Source organism: Strongylocentrotus purpuratus, unplaced genomic scaffold (genome assembly GCF_000002235.5).
Source record: "Strongylocentrotus purpuratus isolate Spur 01 unplaced genomic scaffold, Spur_5.0 spur5_scaffold_2, whole genome shotgun sequence".
Classification (NCBI taxonomy): domain Eukaryota; kingdom Metazoa; phylum Echinodermata; class Echinoidea; order Camarodonta; family Strongylocentrotidae; genus Strongylocentrotus; species Strongylocentrotus purpuratus.
Window position 1 is genome coordinate 10,265,240 of NW_022145605.1, and position 17,197 is coordinate 10,282,436.

At 37.3% G+C, this 17,197-nt stretch overlaps 1 protein-coding gene across 1 annotated transcript in view; it reads left to right on the plus strand.

Annotated features, from left to right (window-relative positions):
* The first annotated feature begins 295 nt into the window (after window positions 1–295).
* LOC590499 (sodium/glucose cotransporter 4) overlaps window positions 296–17,197 on the plus strand; it is a 37,589-nt gene continuing 20,687 nt past the window's right edge. The window contains exons 1-3 of the mRNA XM_030991004.1: window positions 296–385; window positions 3,552–3,752; window positions 14,989–15,201. Of these exons, the coding sequence (XP_030846864.1) occupies window positions 296–385; window positions 3,552–3,752; window positions 14,989–15,201 (504 nt within the window). The remainder of the gene's footprint in view (window positions 386–3,551; window positions 3,753–14,988; window positions 15,202–17,197) is intronic.

Consider the following 17,197-nt stretch of genomic DNA (forward strand, 5'->3'; position numbering starts at 1 on the left):
TCAAATAACGCAACATCCTTCCAGAATCTCGGGTAAAGGTAAAGAAGGATAACCCTATTTGTAGAAAGAGTACATTCATAATTCTTTACAATTGAACTTTGAATCTTTGTTCCGCTTGAACCAAAACAATGGGCTGAGTAGGTGAGATTTTTTGAACCATCGTTACAAAAAGAGAATAGTGGAAAAGATTGAGGTGATTGGTGAAGAACGTACCAGAAAACGACCTCCGTCGCGGTTCAAGTTTCTATCAGATCAGTATCAGTATCACTATCAGTATCTCGTCTTCCTCGTCATCATGGGAAACCTGACTTCGGGCAACCTTGCAGGGTGGGATATCGCCGTCATTGCTATTAACTTCGTCGTGGTGTTCGCACTGGGAATCTGGGTAAGGAACTTGTTTTTAGAGACTTGAAACTAAAGCCGTTAATACTTGTAGCTATTGTTGGCATTAAGTCACTCATATGGGTTATTTGACACCATTTATCTTTGAAATCTCATACGTCTATAACCTTCCATTCCCCCCGAAAAATACAACACCAACAAATAAGGGATAAACTTTAAAAAGAGAAAGAAGAGTAAATAAATCATAACTCGTTTAATAGTGATCTAGTTTTCAAATCTATGAAGTTTTCGTTAGAATCTATGTTTTTATGGTTCATTCAAATTAATGAATAATGTGCTTCTTTCGCTATTTGGTCGTTCGATTTGGCGCAACACGATTTCTGAAATAGCGAAGGTGTACTTTTAGCATTCTAATTCATTTGTAGCATTCAAATTAGGACTTTGTGCACTTAAATTGATGGTCAATGTACATTTCTCGTTTCTTACACACTTTTTATAGCTCATCCTTTTTCTTTCAAGATTGTTTTTTATGTGTATTTCATCATATTTTTTTTTCTTGCATTTATACACTTTATATACATTTAGATTTATCTGATATTCATAATCATTTAAGTTTGATTGTTAAGAAGAAGAAAAAAACGACTTACATCTACGGACTTGGTGGTCTCAATATGTTTGTAAATTTTCATGTTAGGAAGTTGTTTGTCTTGTGTTTCTTCATAAATTTATCACAATTTCATTATGGAGGAAGGGTACAATATTGGGACTGGGGTAGGTATTTTGGTATCCCCACTTAATTTTCCGGGATATATGAACATGCCCGTGCAGAAATGCCATATCCCTTGATTTCGCCCCTTCTTTGCCTAATGTCTGACTACACCCATATGCATTGTCCTAAAAATTAATAAATTGAATAACAGAAAAGACCCCAATGGAAAATCATGCATTTAATTGCATTTGTAAAACTGTAAACGTGTGTTGCATTTCTTCCCCCTAACATTCCTAACTTGAATAAACATAATTTGAATACGAATGACAGGTATTAATTTGAATGATAAAAAAGACGCCTCGACAAGTGACGATTAATTTGAATGCTAGTTTAGCAGTTTCTAAATTAAATGACAGATCTATGAAATCCTGCGACCCAAATCCTAAATTAAATATCGAAACGGGAAAATTGAATGATGATTGGCATGGCAAACCCGATCTGCGTTTACTTCAATTCAAAGTATATGAATTCGAATGACAAACTCGCGAATTACGCCGGGAAATCCTATATTATTTCTTTTGCTGCCGATGTAATAAGATATTGCTTAATATCTGTCACTTTATTAGTAAATTAAAAGTTGTGCTATTGAAGAAAAAAATTGCCCTAGTTCGTGATAGACTTGACTCTTGGAACAAGAAATGGGACTGTAAGCTACAAATATGTTTAAATAATTGAAATTTCTCCCAGGAAGCATTACGTTTGTAAAGTTATTGTCCTATGGCGGACTAATGAATATTAATGAGTCAGAATGAATCAGGAGAGCTTGGGTATTTGTTCCAGTTCATCGTGACTGTGCCATGGACCAGTGGCGGCCTGGTGGTAGAGACGCTGCCCGGCAAGCAGTAGATGGCAGGTTCAAGTCCCGCTGGTTCCAAGATTTTGTCTGACTTAATTTTTCAATACAGATCGATCAAATCGATCTTATTTACTGAGTGTATAAAGAAATGGGACCTTTTGAATTTTGAACGTGCAGTCATGTCGCGCTGAATACGGCCTAAACTTGATTATGGCAATCAGATATTTCTCGAATAGGAATGCGATCGTGAACTTCATTAATATTTTACTGGCAAGGGGATTTCATTTGTTCGTTGATATATGTAACGTAGGCATATAATTATCCTTGTAGAAATACTTTATATTTCCAATGTCATAATTATACAGTAACATTGAATCGCCTATCATCCATAAATACAAGGCCCACAACGCAAGTGTTCGTCAACTAGCTCCTGAATGCACTCTTAAATGGGCTTTTTCTTCTTTCTCAGTCTTTCACCATTTAAAACTATTGATAAAATCTCTGCCTAATTAAGGTTTGCAGATCTCCTCCGTATTTTATATTTCAAATTATTGTTTATTACTACATGTACTGTGCGAGGGTGCGATTGAGCGATAAAAGGGTGACCATTTCGTGAGTCTTTACTTTATGCTTGTTCATGTCACCTCTGACATTTAAAAGTGTGATGTGTAGCCTACTAATACAAATTTACTTTGGTGCATTTTCTTTTCGTGGCCACCATCGCTCGATAAGTGAGATAGGGATGGAGGTGGGAAGAGCCCCCTACCCCCTTCCGTCTGCGGTAGAGAGTCTTTGCATTGTTAATATTGTAGCTGCGGCATGAATAAATATTTGTGACAAATCACAATGTTCTCACAGCAGAAGGACGAAGAAAGTTCCTTTCTCCCTCTCTCTCTCTCTCTCTCTCTCTCTCTCTCTCTCTCTCTCTCTCTCTCCGTCTACTGTATCTTTTGATAAAAGGGACTGCCTCGATAGAACCTTACGGTTTTATTTGCAGTTCCCCCAATTCATTTCTATTGATTAAATTAAATTTGTATAATTCTGGTATATTTGTAGACATATTTCCATTTTGTGTGTGTTCTCTGCTTTCTTTATCATCAGCATCAGCAAACTGTAAAAAGTGTGAAAATAGAGAAACAGTACACCATGTATTGAACGCATGACAACATACTTTTGTATCTTGCCGAAATTATTCAAGAAGGCATCTCCTCTCTTAGCGACACTATTATTTACACAGACCTGAAAGTAGAGCATGGACAAAGGAAGGCATCTCCACAATTCCACTAGAGTGTGCCCAAACCAACCTCATCCCAAACATTTGTGTTTTTTGGAAGAACTTAAAGAAAATCCTCATACTTGAATTATCAGTCCCCTTTGAAATGAATGTAGTTAAGGCACATAAATATAAATCGAACAAATTTATGTGCCCCGTTAGTTGCCAGTGCCATGACTATAAATCATGTTTTCTCTTCAAATAACGCAGCATCCTTCCAGAATCTCGGGTAAAGGTAAAGGAGGATAACCCTATTTGTAGAACGAGTACATTCATAATTCTTTATAATTGGACTTTGAATTTTTGTCCCGCTTTGAACCAAAACAACGGGCTGAGTAAGCGAGATTTTTTTGAACCATCGTTATAAAAAGAGAATAGTGGAAAAGATTGAGGTGATTGGTGGAGGACGTACCAGAAAAGGACCTCCGTCGCGGTTCAAGCTTCTATCAGATCAGTATCAGTATCTCGTCTCCCTCGTCATCATGGGAAACTTGACTTCGGGCAACCTTGCAGGGTGGGATATCGCCGTCATTGCTATTAACTTCGTCGTGGTGTTCGCACTGGGAATCTGGGTAAGGAACTTGTTTGTAGAGACTTAAAACTAAAGCCGTTAATACTTGTAGCTATTGTTGGCATTAAGTAACTCATATGGGTTATTTGATACCATTTATCTTTGAAATCTCATACGTCTATAACCTTCCATTCCCCCCGAAAAATACAACACCAACAAATAAGGGATAAGCTTTAATAAGAGAAAGAAGGGTAAATTAATCATAACTCGTTTAACAGTGATAAGTGAAAATTGAATGATTGTCATGTAAATCTTACCGAAACAACAACAGGACCAGGATGTAAAACAGATTTTGTTTCTACAATGCATATCTGATTCTTGTTATCCTGATTAAATATATTTCAATAAAGCATTTTTTTAAAAATTGTATTGGTCAAACGATTCTGAGGATATTTGTTCTAAGATCTAAATTTGTCTTGTAGTATAGACAAGAGAAAAGAGCTCTAGGTTTGTGCGGGTGTTGTACATTTATTTAACAAATCTAAATTTCTTAATCGAACCTTATATACGAAATTGATAACTTTATTAACTTCTGGAGAGTTTCCTCCCCAAGTTTGATAATTTATTGAAAATTATCTTGGGATTCTTAATGTACCTCGCTACCGATATATAGGAAGGTAGTTTCTCAATTATTTCTATTTCAAAGGGAGGGGGGCAAAACTACCCCAGTCCCCCTCCCCCCATCCGACTTTCCCGGCCTCCTACCCATGCTACTCGATCATCTCCAACTGCCATAATGGGAATGGGCGGTGGCAATAATCGTGCGATTGGTAATTAGATTCCTACAGGGAACACGATCTCCATTTCAATAGCCTTATCCGTGTTGGCCACCACCTTGTGTGAAATGTATGAACCTGAAAGTGACATATTAATCTGACCATGATTTCTATAGGGATCATGATAGGGGATTGAGATCGCCCTGAGGTTGATTCTCGAAAGTCTTTATGATCGAGATGTGGGTAAGAGGGTCTCCCGGAGGAAAGCATTACCGTGGATGGATTCAGGATTTTATAAAAAGGGGACAACATTTTGAAAAGGAAAAGAAGAAGAAATGTATTGGTGTAAAATCAATAATATGTTTGTTAGGATTGCTGTTAGTTCATGGTGTCATTTGCTTATGAAACGATTATCAATAATTTTCATGACCAGATTATTTGGAATAACTGTAGGGACGCGATAGTCGGGTTCGAAACCAAGTCGATGCGCTAGTGCCCTTTGGTAAGGCATTAGGGACTTTTAGATGTGCACGTCAACAGCTTTGACTGCAACGTGTGACGTCATTTTAAGGCACTGCGCATGCGTTACGTCGTCTCAGGCGGCGATCGGGAATGCGTCAACCTTGATTTTCCTAAATCTAGTACATTTTGTAACTTGGGGATCTTGGATTCTTGTCCTCCTTAATACTCCGAAGAAGAGTTTTGACTGGAGGTGGTGGAGGGTGGACGATTACATTTTGGAAAAAAGTTCTTTAGTAACTGCATTTTTAAATGAGAGCGGGGAGGTTTGGTCGATGGTTGCTTGTTGTAGGTTGTTCCATGTCTTTACAGTCCTTGGGAAATATGAGTTGGCATAGACGTCGAGTTGGTGTGGCGAATTTCAAATTGGTTGGAGTGTCCTCGTCTACGTCTGTCTGGCTTAGGGTTGGTGTGAGATTGGTAGTCGATGTCGAGTTGTCCCTTGATCATTTTGAAGAGGCAGGTAAGACGGTGTGCTTCCCTTCTGTCTTTAAGAGATCCCCAGTTGAGTTGGTTGAGTAGTTTGGTAACACTGGTGTCCCATCCGTAATTATCGGTGACAAAACGTGCAGCCTGACGTTGAACTTTCTCGACAGCATAGATGTTTTTGGCTGTATAAGGGTCCCATGCTGCAGTGGCGTAGTCAAGTTGTGGATGTACACGAGTAAGAAACAACTTTTCTTTAACATTAGATGAGCAGTGATGGAAGTTGCGCCTTAGGAAGTTAAGGACCCTTGAGGCTTTGCCGGTTGTGTAATGAGTCTGGACATTCTAGCGTAGATCTTTCTGGATATTGATGCCAAGGTACATGTATAGGGTCTGGTTCGTTTCCTCCAGGGTAACATCAAGGATTTTGTAGGATTTAGTACCCGGTGTTCTCTTTCTTGAAACACGCATCGTTTTGCATTTAGAGGGATTGAAATGCATGCCCCAAGTCTTGGACCACTGGACCATAGTATCTAGGTCTTGTTGAAGAGCTTTCTCATCTTCAGCAGATTTGATGGGACGGAAATGGTAAACAATCACCAGCAAAAAGTCGTGTTGTACTGGTAACCTTTTCATGAATGTCATTGATGTGGAGTAGAAAAAGGTGAGGGCCTATTGTGCCCTGTGGAGTGACACTGAGGACTGGTAACCACTCGGAACATTTACCATTTACACAGACACGTTGCAGTCTCTTTGTCAGGAAACTAGATATCCATGTCATATTATTTGCTCGAATACCATAATAGTCTAATTTCATGAGGAGACGCTGGTGCGGGATGACATCAGTCATCAAAAGCCTTTGAAAAATCAAGCACTGCCATGTAGTATGTGGTGATATTTCTGTCTAAGTTCATGGCAAGGTCATTTGTTGTAAGGATGAGCTGATATTCACACGACCTGTGTTTCCTGAAGGCATGTTGATTTCCAGCCAGGATGTTATGCTTGCCCAAGTGTCGTATCATGTTACTCTCTATGATGTGCTCTAATAACTTACAGCATGTGCATGTCAAGGAAATGGGACGGTAGTTTGCAGGGAGTGGTAGCACCCTTCTTAAACAGCGGGGTGATATTCGCCTTTCTCCAATCTAGGGGGAGATCTCCGGTGTCCAATGACTGCTGAAATATAATTCAATTCAATTCAATTCAAATTTATTGGTCCAGAAGGAAATTCGTTTCGTTTACATGCATTGTTCACAGAGAAAAATAAATAAAATGTACATGTGACATGATAAATACAACATAAAACGAGTAGATAGAGAGAATAAACATATAGCACATTATATAGATATTTTCTCTGAATTTATATTATATTCAATATTTGTTCATGTATTTAGAGTAATTACCAAAACAATATCACATTAAATATTATTATTATTATCATTATCAATATTACTATTACTATTATTACTATTATTATTTGTATTGTTATTATCATTAGTTTGACTCATTATATCATTATGATAATAGAATATAAAAAGGCAAACATTAACCACAAACAGTTTAACAATCAACGAGATTTATCATAGTTATTGTCTATATGGTGGAAAAATTACCATGTATATATATATCCTGATATTCCGATAGATCCACAACAATTATTGTCCCTATACATGAAACCTAAATATGGGTGCACTCAGTGCAGTATGTATAAAATATGAATACCTATTGAAGGCAGTATGAGATCAGTATTAATAAACATGCAATATATTACGACATGTGAGTATAAATAGAAAAGAGACTTTTTCATTTAATTTGAGAAAGAGATGGCTATTGTAAGAAATGAAATATACGTGTCCTATAATAAATACAGATATATATTTTTGATCATTTCCTACAATCAAATAGAACAGAATAAGATACAAGTGATACATTTTTTACATTTTATATATCATTCAGCAGACGGATTGAGTACGGAACAAAAGAGTTCAGGTACCTCGAAGTGCGGGATTTCTTTGACTGCCACCTTTTACCACTTCTTAACTTGACACAATTACCATTACATAACTTGACACAGGGGCGTACGCAGGGGGGGGGGGGGGGGGGGGGGGGGTTCAAACCCCCCTTTGGTATTTTTATGTGTGTAAACCCCCCTAAAAAAACCTAAAACCCCCCCCCCCCCCCTCCCCTTTGGATTTTTTTTTTTTTTTTTTTTTTATTTTTATTATTAAAAAAAAAATATATATATATATATATATATATATATATGCCCACGGCTAACCTAAAAAGGTGACCTTACCCCCTCCCCCAACGAAGACAAATGTAAAATTTTCAAATTTCGAGACCAAAAAAAAAAAAAGTGTCCGCTTAAGATCTGGGAACGACGACGGAGATACATCCTTACGTGTGAAGACACCCTGGAATTGGCTTGCAAGGGCTTCGGCTTTATCCTTGTCATTCGTGAACAGCTTGTTGTTAGCTTTCAGCGGCTGAACTCCAGTGTTATCAGTTCTTCTTGATTTCACATATCTCCAAAAATCGTTAGGATGGCCATTCTCTAAAAAAAGAAGAAACATGTGTTCTATGTGTATTCCTGATGGAACGATCAACTTGCTTGCGTACTCTGGTGAATTTTTCCCAGTCCAATTTCTCACCACTTTTCTTGGCACGCCTATAAAACTTCTCTTTCTTACTGCAGAGACGTTTCAATTTGCTTGTAAACCAAGGTGCTCGCATTCGTCCTTTGAGGAGCTTGTGGGGAATATACTTGGTGACAGTTTCATTAAGTGAGTTTTTTTAACCAAGTCCAGTTTTCTTCAACTGAGTTTTTGTCCGGTTGGAGATCAATAAATTCTTTGGCAAGTTTTGCACAGAATGTAGCCATGAGAAGCGTCAACATAGATCAAGTGACCGTGCATTATTTGGTACAATCTGAACGCTACCATCTGCATGGTGTGCATTAGTGATAACAACCGTGGATGAAGGTTGCGGGGGACATCTTATGGCCTTGCATAGTAAGTTTGTCGACCCATTTGATAACACAAATAATATACATGTTATGTAAATTATTAAAGAAAGCAAACGATTCGTTGTACCGTTTTCGACTCTTAATTAGCCCTAATTGTCTGAATTCAGTTTCCCCTTGAGCGCGAAGCGCGGAAGCTTTGACGTTTCCATAAATTATTAGAGAAAGCAGACAATTCGCTATACCGTTTTCGACTCTTAATGTAAACTTACTCTTAATGTAGGGAGTAAATTTACAACCCCACAAGAAGGTGTAAATTTGAACCCAAGGTTATGATTTTACTCCCTTTAAGGAGTGAAAATTTGCACCCCATGGTGCTTAATTGACATCTTTTGGTTCCATTTTCATGAAAAATGGGTCCAAATTTACACCCGTGGGGTTGAATTTTATACCCTATATGATCGATTCCACAGCCTGTGGGGAGTAAATCTACACCCTTCGTATGCACAGCATCAACCAATCAATCATCAATGCTTCGTAATCACCTAACAGTAATTGATTCTCACCGTTTGTCTACGTTTCACTGCTCTCACCTGATCAACGAGTTATATGTCGAAAAGCTTTAATGTTTATCTAAACAACTGTTGAGTGTGAACTCAACACTAGTGCAGGCTGGCCTGGGTGGACGTAACGGATCAAATGTAGTGGAAATGCTCAAATACACAATCCTGCCTTTACGGAAATCTTCCCTTTATATGTACGTATAAGAAGGCAATTATGTACTAGTTAGTAAAACAACACTTCTGCTAATTTCATTAAATTATAAAATATAACCTTCGGTGCAACCCCTTATTCTTGATCAGATAACTTTCACACAAATAATATGCTCAAATGAAACATGATAATTCCCCCAACATGACTAAAATATGTAAATTATGCTAATTTCCTTCATTTGGTAGTACGTATATCGACACGATGCGCCATTGCTGTACCGCATATGTACTCACTAAATAGGGTATAAAATTACACCCCTCAAATGACTATTCTGTACACCCTTGCGTATTTCCGTGTTTTACTCCCTATAAGATGTAATAGGAGGCGCCCTATTTTTACAATTTCGTTTTAGTCCCCAAGAACGCCTTTTATTTCTCTGTGTGTACAGACGACGCAACCACAGCAACCATCGTGCGTGCAACATACGCGAAACCGGAGCGTCTGGAGAACTTCGGTCTGTTTCACGAACGCTAGTGCGTGCTGACCAAGTAGCTGAATATCGTTAATCAAGTCCATTCGTTCACGTGCTGTTGTCCAAAAGAAGACGTAGATGGCATAACCAGTATTTTCCAAGCTACACTCCCTTTAAGATACTTTCAATTTCGATTTCTTCATCGCTATCTCCCTCTGAATAAATTTCTTTTTTATATTAAATTGATTGATTTAAATCGTTGTTCCTTGTGTGAACATCTTTTTCAGGCTTGTAGAATTCTAATTCCTTTTCGTCAGAAGTGCAAAAAAATAAACTGCACAAGTAACTGCACAACAGTTTCACTATTACTAATAGAGATTTTTGGTATCATGGATCCCGCTTTTGACAAATTTAATTTTGTAATTCTTCATGCCAAACATAGGATATTCCGGCCGAATTCGCGAGTTTGTCATTTAAATTAATTTGTCTTGCGTTCAAATTCGACGGTTTTAGTGCTGTCAGATATATCTTGTGTTTATATTCCTTTTTCTAGTTTTCAAATCTATGAAGTTTCCGTTAGAATCTATGTATGGTTCATTCAAATTAATGAAAATGTGCTTCTTTCGCTATTTGGTCATTCAATTTGGCGCAACACGATTTCTGAAATAGCGGAGGTGTACTTTTAGCATTCTAATTCATTTGTAGCATTCAAATTAGCACTTTGTGCACTTAAATTGATGGTCAATGTACATTTCTCGTTTCTTACATACTTTTTATAGCTCATCCTTTTTCTTTCAAGATTGTTTTTTCATGTGTATTTCATCATATTTTATTTTCTTGCATTTATACACTTTATATACATTTAGATTTATCTGATATTCATAATCATTTAAGTTTGATTGTTAAGAAGAAGGAAAAAACGACTTACATCTACGGACTTGATGGTCTCAATATGTTTGTAAATTTTCTTGTAAGGAAGTTGTTTGTCTTGTGTTTCATCATAAATTTATCACAATTTTATTATGGAGGAAGGGTACAATATTGTGACTGGGGTAGGTATGTTTGTATCCCCACTTAATTTTCCGGGGTATATGAACATGTCCGTGCAGAAATGCCATATCCCTTGATTTCGCTCCTTCTTTACCTAATGTCTGACTACACCCATTTGCATTGTCCTCAAAATTAATAAATTGAATAACAGAAAAGACCCCAATGAAAAATCATGCATTTAATTGCATTTTGTTAAACTGTAAACGTGTGTTGCATTTCTTCCCCTTAACATTCCTAACTTGAATAAACATAATTTGAATGACAGGTGTTAGTTTGAATGATAAAAATGACGCCTCGACAAGTGACGATTAATTTGAATGCTAGTTGAGCAGTTTCTAAATTAAATGACAGATCTATAAAACCCTTCGACCAAAATCCTAAATTAAATACCCAAACGAGAAAATTGAATGGTGATTGGCATGGCAAAGCCGATCTGCGCTAACTTAAATGCAAAGTATTTGAATTCGAATGAAAAACTCGCGAATTTCGCCGGGAAATCCTATATTATTTCTTTTTCTGCCGATGTAATAAGATATTGCTTAATATCTATCACTTTATTAGTAAATTTAAAGTTGTGCTATTGAGAAAAAAAATTGCCCTTGTTCGTGATAGACTTGACTCTTGAACAAGAAATGGGACCTTTTGAATTTTGAACGTGCAGTCATGTCGCGCTGAATACGGCCTAAACATGATTTTGGCAATCAGATATTTCTCGAATAGGAATGCGATCGTGAACTTCATTAATATTTTACTGGCAAGGGGAATTCATTTGTTCGTTGATATATGTAACGTAGGCATATAATTATCCTTGTAGAAATACTTTATATTTCCAATGTCATAATTATACAGTAACATTGAATCGCCTATCATCCATAAATACAAGACCCACAACGCAAGTGTTCGTCAACTAGCTCCTGAATGCATACATGGCTTGATGCCTACTCTTAAATGGGCTTTTTTCTTCTTTCTCAGTCTTTCACCATTTAAACTATTGATAAAACCTCTGCATAATTAAGGTTTGCAGATCTTATCCGTATTTTATATTTCAAATTATTGTTTATTACTACATGTACCCGTGCGAGGGTGCGATTGAGCGATAAAAGGGTGACCATTTCGTTAGTCTTTACTTTATGACTTGTTTATGTCACCTCTGCATGGGTGTCGATCCCGGGGGGGGGATGGGGGGATATATCCCCCCCCCCAATTGTACAATCATCCCCCAATAATTCACCATCAAAAAAAAAAAAAATGAAGAGAAAAATTAAGGATGAGAGCCCGATGAGAGTAGTTAATGGTTATTACTCGCAAGATGACCATCAATATACACATTTTGCTATCTAATTTTCATAATACATACATATATACGAAGTAAATAAGACCGTATATGAGACAAGAATAAATTGAATTCTCGCTCATACGGCTTCATCAGGAATTGATGAATTTATTCAATTTGTTCAATCAACAGCATCATAGAAATGCAGTGCGCCAAATGCAAAGACGCAGCGTCAAAAAGCAACGAGCTAAATGTTAAACGCGAAGCGCAAAAATAGCAATCTGCAATGCACATCAGACAATCCTGGACAGTGTAAACGTAGATGAATTCTGTGACGATTTCGTGATGAGATCGGAGACAAGGAGAAAGATTTTCGGACATTAGTATGACTTATAAAATAGTACTCTAGTTGTTATGTTGTTTCCGTTCACCCTTTTTAAAATTCACGTCATTGTATCTTTATTTTTGTTTTTTTTCACTCATTTTATTTCCTGATATTTCCTAAAAGATTTTTCATTTTTGGAGAAAGATTATTATGTCACAACTTATTTGTAACACAAATTATTTTCAATGGGGAAACTGAATTCAGACAAGGATTAATATAGAGAAGAGTACAACGAATCTTCTTCTTTCTCTAATAATTCAGTGAAAAGGGCAAAGCTGTAAGGGGGCAACTGAATTCAGACGTGGATTAAGCGTAATAATCAAATGAAACGTCAAAGTACACGATACAACGAAGCGTCTTCTTTTACGAATAATTTAATTAAACGTGAAAGCTTCCGCGCTAAGCGCGGAATGGGCGAAAATGAATACAGACAAGGATTAAGAGTAATAATTTATTGAAACGTTAAAGCTTCCGCGCTTTGCGCGGTAGGCGGGAAACTGAGTTCATGAAGGACACGATACAACAAATCGTCTTCTTTCACTAATGTGAAAGCTTCCGCGCTTCGCGCAGGAATGGGCGAAAATGAATTCAGACAAGGATTAGGAGTCGAGAATGGTACATAGGATTGTCTTCTTTCTTTAATCATCTAACGAAACATCAGGGCTTCCGAGTTACGGGCGGGGAAGGGAGAATTTGATTCAGACATTAACGATTAAAGAGTCGAGAATGGTACATCAAATCGTCTTCTTTCTTTAATAATCTGATGAAACGTCAGAGCTTCTGCGCTACGCGCGGAGGAAGGGGAACTTGATTCAAACAACGATTAAGAGTCGAGAACGGTCCAACGAATCGTCTTCTTTCTCTTATAATTTAGTAAACGTCAAAGCTTCCGCGCTTAGCGCGGTAGGGGAGAATCTGAATTCATGAAGGACACGATACAACAAATCGTCTCTAATGTGAAAGCTTCCGCGAATGGTAAATAGGATCGTCTTCTTTCTTTAATCATCTAATGAAACATCAGAGCTTCCGCGCTACGGGAGGGGAAGGGAGAATTTGATTCAGACATTAAGGATTAAGAGACGAGAATGGTACATAGGATCGTCTTCTTTCTTAAATAATCTAATGTAATGTCAGAGCTTCAATGTCAGGGGAACTTGATTCAAGCAAGGATTAAGAGTTGAGAATGGTACATCGAATCGTCTTCTGTCTTTAATATTCTAATGAAACGTCAGAGCTTCCGCTCTACGCGCGGATGAAGGGGAACTTGATTCAAACAAGGATTAAGAGTCGAGAACGGTCCACGAATCGTCTTCTTTCTCTAATAATTTAGTGAAACGTCAAATCTTCCGCGCTTCGCGGGGGGGGGGGGACTCCCCCTCCCTGCACGCAACCCCCTAGGGACCGTGCTTCGCGTGCTCACTACCGCCCCTTAAGATTAAATCCTAGCTACGCGCTTGGGAGGGGTGCAACTTGCCACACGCTTCTACCTCTTGATTGCTTTGATCCATTGCCGAAAATATTTTGGCACCTATCTTCCCCCCCCCCCCCCCAACCACGGATACAAACCGACACCCTTGCACCTCTGACATTTAAAAGCGTGATGTAGCCTACTAATACAATTTTACTTTGGTGCATTTTCTTTTCGGGGCCACCATCGCTCGATTAGTGGGATAGGGATGGAGGTCGGAAGAGCCCCCTACTCTCTTAAAAAAGAGAGTGAATTTTCACTCTATTTTCACTTTCTTGGGAGTGACGTCCGTGATCACTTGTTCAGGAGTGAAAATCGATTGATTTTAGAGTGCTCTCTAAGAAGAAAAGAGTGAATGTTCACTCTATTTTCACTACATTTTCACTCGCCAGAGCAGTGACGTCCGTGATCACTCGATTTTTTTAGAGAGTACCCCCTTCCGTCTGCGGTAGAGAGTCTTTGCATTGTTTACATACGCTGAGGCACGAATAACAGTTTCGTGACAAATCACAATGTTGCCACAGCAGAATGTTTCCTTCCTTCTCTCTCTCTTCTGTATGTTTCTTTTGATAACAGGGACTGCCTCGATAGAACCTTACGGTTTTATTTGCAGTTCCCCCAATTCATTTCTATTGATTAAATTTGTATAATTCTGGTATATTTGTAGACATATTTCCATGTTATGTGTGTTCTCTGCTTCCTTTATCATCAGCATCAGCAAACTGTAAAAAGTGTGAAAATATAGAAACAGTACACCATGTATTGAACGCATGCCCTGTGTCACTTGAAGAGGGACGCTATACTTGGCGCCATGACAACATACTTTTGTATCTTGCCGAAATTATTCAAGAAGGCATCTCCTCTCTTAGCGACAATATTATGTACACAGACCTGAAAGTAGAGCATGGACAAAGGAAGGCATCTCCACAATTCCACTAGAGTGTGCCCAAACCAACCTCATCCCAGACATTTGTGTTTTTTTGAAGAACTTAAAGAAAATCCTCATACTTGAATTATCAGTTCCCTTTGAAATGAATGTAGTTAAGGCACATGAAAATAAATCGAACAAATTTAATATGCCCCGTTAGTTGCCAGTGCCCTGCATATAAATCATGTTTTCTCTTCAAATAACGCAGCATCCTTCTAGAATCTCGGGTAAATGTAAAGGAGGATAACCCTATTTGTAGAACGAGTACATTCATAATTCTTTACAATTGGACTTTGAATTTTTGTCCCGCTTTGAACCAAAAAGAGAATAGTGGAAAAGATTGAGGTTATTGGTGGAGAACGTACCAGAAAACGACCTCCATCGCGGTTCAAGCTTCTATCAGATCAGTATAAGTATCACTATCAGTATCTCGTCTTCCTCGTCATCATGGGAAACCTGACTTTGGGCAACATTGCAGGGTGGGATATCGCCGTCATTGCTATTAACTTCGTCGTGGTGTTCGCACTGGGAATCTGGGTAAAAACTTGTTTTTAGAGACTTGAAACTAAAGCCGTTAATACTTGTAGCTATTGTTGGCATTAAGTCACTTATTTGATACCATTTATCTTTGAATTCTTAAACGTCTAAAACCTTCCATACCCCCCGAAAAATACAACACCAACAAATAAGGGATAAGCTTTAATAAGAGAAAGAAGAGTAAATTAATCATAACTCGTTTAATAGTGATAAGTGAAAATTGAATGATTGTCATGTGAATCTTACCGAAACAACAACAGGACCAGGATGTAAAACAGGTTTTGTTTCTACAATGCATATCTGATTCTTGTTATCCTGATTAAATATATTTCAATAGAGTTTTTTTTTAATTGTATTGGTATTCAGTTTCTTTTGACGTTTCATTAGAGAAAGGAGACGAATCGTTGTACCGTCCTCGACTCTTTATCCTTGTTGGAATCAAGTTCCCCTTCCTCCGCGCGTAGCGCGGAAGCTCTGACGATTCATTAGATCGCGCGAAGCGCGGAAGCTTTGACGTTTCATAAATTATTAGAGAAAGAAGACGAGTCGTTGTACCGTTCTCGACTCTTAATCCTTTTTCTTCCTACGTCCTCTTCCTCTCTTCTCTTTTTTCTTCCCCCTGGCTACGCGCCTGATACACCTTGTAACCAGTCTTATATTTTGTTTCTTTTGCTCGCCTCTTTTCATTGCCTGGCATTGACAGAATCCTCTTTGTATTAAACATTAACTCAAATCAAACTCTTATAATACTCATTATGTATGCTTCGTATTTATCATAAAATTTCAATTTTTAGCTCCTCTTATTTTATCTACATGCATAGCTAGGAATATCCATAACTCCTCAGTTTTCACTATGTTGTAAAATTAGTTAATTTGTGTTGATGTTATATAACAGTGTACACTGTATATCTACATGTATGCACTTTTAATGCCCTGCATTTTCCAGTTAAATGGAATTGTCCTGGGCTTTTGTATCTTCTCCTTTGTTGTGCAAGTTTGAACAATAAAGTGATGTTTAAAAAAATATATTATCTGTATTTTATACTTTCATAAAATGTGTTTTTTATGGATTTGAATTGAAACTTCAAAATAAAATAAAATAACGTTTTTATGAAATGAAATATTTGCACGTAGTTACCATGGTAACAGTGATATTCCATACGTTTATATTTGATTAAGACCAACGAAGCGAGCGAGAAAAATTCATTCATCACTACCCTCGAAATTACACTTTAAGTGGGACAGGTGCATTTTACAGCCCCATCTTATGCAAGGATAATGTATTTATTTGTTTTAGGATACTTCAGACTGATTTTTTTCATGAAATGAAAACCGTTCGGTTTGAAAATAGATGCGAATTCCTCTAAGAGGATGGAGACAATTAATTATTTACAAGAAATGCATAAATCTTTTTTCAAGTGAATGTAGATACATAATTTCATCTTATTTAAACATGTGGTGATTCGCTTGGTGTAAATAATTATGCATGATGTCATCCGTGATTTGTATCTGAATAAAGGTTTTGTAAATATTTAAAAAAAAACACCACCTGGTTTGTATTTTAAGGCAATTAAAATTAAAATTGAGAGAATCTCAGATAATGTTTTGATTGACATTGGGATTTTATTACGACTTTTCAGAATGTCTTTGATGACGATCGTTCCTGCTGTAGATTTTGCATGAGACTCGTAACCTTACATCTCCGGCCCAGCATTTCAATTCAATTCAATTAAATTCAATCAAGTTTTATTAAAGACATGAATGGCAGACATAGACTAAATTGTACATGCTTTCAAAGTGCAAGTAAAATACATGTACAATGCAACTATGCAAGTATAAAATAACAACATGAGATCAGGAAAAATGGAATTAAATATAATGTGTACAAACATAAATTAAAATTGCATCGGTAGTAAAATATATACGAAATTAAAAATGACTGATTGATATTGCCCCACTGTTAAAAATAACTTAATATTGCACAGTTCTTAAGGCA